The sequence below is a fragment of the Pteropus vampyrus genome, unplaced genomic scaffold, assembly GCF_000151845.1.
Source record: "Pteropus vampyrus isolate Shadow unplaced genomic scaffold, Pvam_2.0 Scaffold24, whole genome shotgun sequence".
NCBI lineage: Eukaryota > Metazoa > Chordata > Mammalia > Chiroptera > Pteropodidae > Pteropus > Pteropus vampyrus.
This window is the reverse complement of record NW_011888805.1, coordinates 2,621,787-2,626,755: the sequence shown is the minus strand read 5'-3', so window position 1 is coordinate 2,626,755 and position 4,969 is coordinate 2,621,787. Positions and strand designations below refer to the sequence as shown.

Below are 4,969 nucleotides of genomic sequence, written 5' to 3'. Positions count from 1 at the left end.
AGACAATGAGACCAACATATAAAATTAAGTCGATACCTTACTTACTTAAAGAATTGGTTCAGATCACAAAGAAAACAACAAAACTTGTGAAATAAAAAGGTGACATGAATGACTCCACATTTCTTTCATCCTCTTGCTTTTGGGGGTTCTAAAAAAGCCTCTCCCACCTGCTCAAACCTGTGCATTTAGAATGCTTGAGGTGGGATGAGGTAAAGGAATGTAAGGGTCTTCCAGGCAAAAAAACCAGGTTTAAGTCTTAACACATGAATTGTTTTAAATTATTTATTGAGTGCCTACTCAGCATTTCACTAGAATGTTTCACTCGAAATTCCTCTCTGCCCCTAACTCTAATCTGAGGAAACTTGAGACCCTTTAACAAAGTTTCTCAACATCAAACTATATTGTTACTAGCATTTACTTTACTTTATTCAGAAATTTCTGCAGTATGTTAGAAATAAAATAAAGTATGAAGTATTGACTTACATATCTTAAATCAGGCTAGTACATTTGTGGATTATTCAAATAATACAATAGATGCTAATATCATATTTAATTATTTGACACAATACTTTACATTTTCAAAAGGCTTTAAGTTGTCTTATTTTTTTAAAGGCTTGACAGTTCCAAAAAAGAAAATAAATACACTATAACTTTGTTTGCAATTGTAGGAAGGATTGAGATATATAGCAAATTTTATGAATAGTAAACTATCTGGAAAATATTCAGCTTATAAATATTACTTTGAGTATGATATCTTTTTGGATATTATTTAAATATAAATTTTATAGTAATATACTTTTTTATTACTATTAACTGAGGCATTGTCTTATTAAATAACATCAATAAATTCTACCATAAATTTCCATAGAAGGGATTACTTTCAAGTATTGGGAAACTTCTAAAATTTGACAGGATGAAAGTTGTAGAATAAAGGGTTAGACTTTAGAACATCTATAAAAAATAAGTTTTTAAGTCACTCTAAGGTATAACTCCAGAATTTCTGATTTTTTTTTAGTAAATTACTAAGATCCACAAAAATGGATAAAGGGGATGTGGCAATTTCATCTACTTTTTAAACAAAAACGTCAAATTACTTTTCTCTTTATTTTGAATATAACATTTAAATGGCTCATCAGGACCCAATAGTACACTAATTCCTTCTTACAATTATTAATTAATTGTTATAATGATTCATTAATTCCTGGGTTTGGGAAGAACTGTTCCATCTCACAGATACCCCTCCCTATTCTGTGCCCCCACCCCTACAAAGTATAGATTGAACTGTAGAGAAACAGGCACAAGAGCAAGGCATGTTCTAGCTGAGGCAATAATTTGGAATAAGCTGATAGGTAGGTTTCTGGTCCTAATGACAATTTCATAAATTTATACTTTCGAGCATTGCTATTTGCATAGAAATCAGTGCAAAATCACTAGGGAGAAAAATAGCTATCGGTAAAACTAAATTTGATGTAGTTAATATTTATTTTACTTTAAATGTTTCAACATTTAGACTGTGAACATCAGAATCCGACTACAGCGTAGGTTCCTTTAAGTCTCACGTATTTCTTGACTTCTTATGGCATATTTCAGCCATCAATCAGTAACTGAAGTTCTTAAGTGTTACTCTGAATTGTTCCAAAGCCAAGTGGCTTCAGGAGATCTGAATGGTGTAATATGTGAAGTATCTGCCTGGGAGACTGCTCAGCTTGGCAGGATACAGGGCGGCCTCTGTCCTCTGTCCTGTGAATGGCTCCATTGTCAGGAGCGACATGGGGGATTTCTGGTGGCTGATCTGAGGTTTCTGGAAGAGGGCATAAACTGTAGACAAGGCAACCGCTTATCACCTCGTTGACCTGATGCACTAAGTGTAGTGGATTTTTTTTAACACTACATAGCAATTGCTGGTGATTAAAAAAATATATGTATTTTACATATTAAGTACTTGTGTCAAAGTTTGGACCTATGAAAATGATGATTGATTATTTTTGGACCAAAACTGCTGTGTTAAGATTTTTACAATCTCATAGGAGCTAAACTTTTAGAACTCAAAAGTAGCTTATTGTTCTAGTCTCTCATTTTGTAAATAAGGAAATGAGGCTCCATAAAAATTAAAAGATGGAGAGAAATACAAATGGTAACAGTACTTATGTTAAGAGAGGTAGAAATACGGGTGGTTATTATTTTTTTTTATAACCACTACATCTCTACAGTGGTGATAGTATTCTGATAATGACAAAAAGTATTGTTTTATATGCATGAGGAAATTGCAAGAATTCTTTGAAATCTGCCTTCTCCCTTCTAGGCCAGTTCTGCTGAGAAGTTAAGAGAGTACGGCCTGTCCCACATCTGCAGCCATCCTGTGCTGGTGACCAGAACCAGGTCTTGCCCTCTCGTAGCACCACCAAAGCCACCCCCAGTGCCTCCCTGGAAACTCTTTCGTCCCCAGAAAGAAACCGTTATAACAGACGAAGCTCAAGGTGTGGTTTACGTCATCTGAATATCTTTCTAATTAACATTTCTCTATATGAAGTTCTAATAGTTTCATTTGTAATGAAGGACGTATATCAAGGCAAACCACCCAACATTGTACCTAAAGCCTTCATGTAATTTTATGTCCAAATTTTATATCTTTAAAGGATTAATTCTCCACAACTCACAAGTTGGGCAGTTTGGTTCCTGTCTAAACTGACCAGATACATGAAGGCCATTCTTTGGATGATGGCATTGTGATTATTATAATGGTATAGAAGTGGTTTGTAATAAATAATATAGAAACAAATAGCATATGAGTGAATTTCTAATATGGAAATTGTTCTAGAGTACCCTGTAGGGACATAATCTTTGAGTTAACTGATTTCTATTTAGAACTGCTATAGGAAGAGAATTCTGCCCTCAACTGCCTCCAGTGTTGATATTGTCATATAGCCATTTAAAGAGTGGCAGTTATCTTCAGAAATAAACAGAGTCATATGGGCTGAGAGTGGGGCAGGGGAACTGTTTCCACCTTGCTCTTATTCGCTCAGTTCATTTCTAAACTTCACATAATCCATGCCCAATTCTTTACTCCTTCAATATTTTTCTCTTCATTCTAACTCCTTTTTTTTTTATGAGCATCAAATATGAATGGAAGAGACCAAGATGGCAAGAGAAGAAATGAATGAGACCATTAATGAAAAATCAATTTTAAAGTAGAAGCACAAACATAAGGATGTACAATTTTAAAAAAAACACTAATAATTTAAAAATTACAGCCTATCAGAATAATTCATAATTTTTTTTATGTTCCAACGTATATAACCTTTCCACAGCTACTTTAGCACTAGCAGTTTTTAATGAAGGATGATTAAAAAACTGGATGCTATGAATTATATATATAATTCCAAAAAACAAATTATGTTTAATAATAACATTATTATTAAACATAATAATTCACAGTCCTGTCACCTGAATGAACAATGAAGGCGAAGCCACAATAAACATACCTAGTGACAGTTTATTGAATGCATCGCTGTGAAGATTATAAATGTTCTTCAAGAGTTTGATTCCATGCATCATAGCTTATACCCCTATTGGCGATGCTTGATGTGGTCCCTGCTACCAATTCAAGTATTGCTGATTCTTCATTGCAGGTGACAAGAGAACCATATCTCGGTCACAGTGTAATACATGTCTCAGTGATACTCAGGATACTAAAACTGCAGTAGCCACATACATTGGAATATATATCTATTCCTTGCCTCCTACTTCCAACTGTAATTTCCATATTTAAAAATAAATAAAAACTGTTAACCATGTAATTTTCCTCATATTTGCTTTCTGCCTACATTGATACGGCCAGTACAGCTGGTAGCAGAGATTTCTCCAGCACAAAATGTTTTCTTCTTATCAGAAAAAAATAAAGATTAAAGAAGTATCTGCTTTGGATGGAGAGGAGAAATGGTCAATTTTTTTTTTTTTAGGCCTATCTGCCTCTCTCCATCCTGCTTGATTATTTCAGTCATTTCTTTACATTCCTTGTGTTTCTGCTGTGAGCTGATGGTGCCAAAAAAATGCCATATGACACTCAGAAGGAAATATTTTACCTTTAAATACAAAATTTTAGTTAAATGCATGGAGCCACACTTGAAGCCATTGTTCATTCAGATCATCAAGGAGTTGGTGAATTAAAGGAAAAATGTCGAACATACAGGTGTTTTCTGATTTCGCTGCCGATTATTGTGTATTTCTATGTGAGCAACCACTTTTGTAAGCTGGGGAGGAACAGCTAAGGATTGGTGGGATTCCATGATTGCACTGTCCCACCCTGAGGCTCACCATACGACTGTGTTTCTTCTCTCTAGTAGGTTTAATATTCATAGTGAATATTAACAGGAAATGAAGAGAGAGAGATCATTTTAGAGGTTACCACAGAACAAGCACAGAAAAGTCATGCACGTGTCAGGGCCTCACCTTTTTTTCCATCAGTGGGCATTCTTTCCTCCGTTGCAAGAGCTTTTGTTAAAATAACCATAGCTAATGTTTAATTCCAGTGTTCACCATGTTAGTGCCTGGGCTGTGACCCCTATCTACTGAGAATTTCTTATATCCAGGTCAGCTGCAGACTTTGAGGAAGAGCCACATGTCCTTTCTTGCCCTACGGCTTTCTTTTCTACTCACAGTTTTTACTTTGTTACATTTCTGTTCTTCCACTAGTATTTCCATGAATTAGTCGGCGTTTCCTCTTCATGTCCTGAGCAATTGTGTGGTAGAGGTTCACTAAGAGAACACCTTTTTTTTCAGTAAAAGACTTTTATAGAAAGTCATTCCTGTACTTGAACTAGGAGGAAATGCCAAGTAATAACTCCAGAAGACATTGCTAACGTTCTTCATTGAGACTTCATTGTTCATTGTCGTAAATCTGAAAAGCAACTGAAGAGTAAGCTAAAGAAATTTCACATTGGCATGATCTATATACTTTAGTAATTTAAAA

General features: G+C 34.8%; 1 protein-coding gene across 1 annotated transcript in view; it reads left to right on the top strand.

Annotated features, from left to right (window-relative positions):
- Positions 1 to 4,969, top strand: part of ADGB (androglobin) — a 154,175-nt gene that overhangs the window by 54,082 nt on the left and 95,124 nt on the right. Inside the window, 1 exon segment of the mRNA XM_023528329.1 lies at positions 2,303 to 2,488. Coding sequence (XP_023384097.1) covers positions 2,303 to 2,488 — 186 coding nt within the window.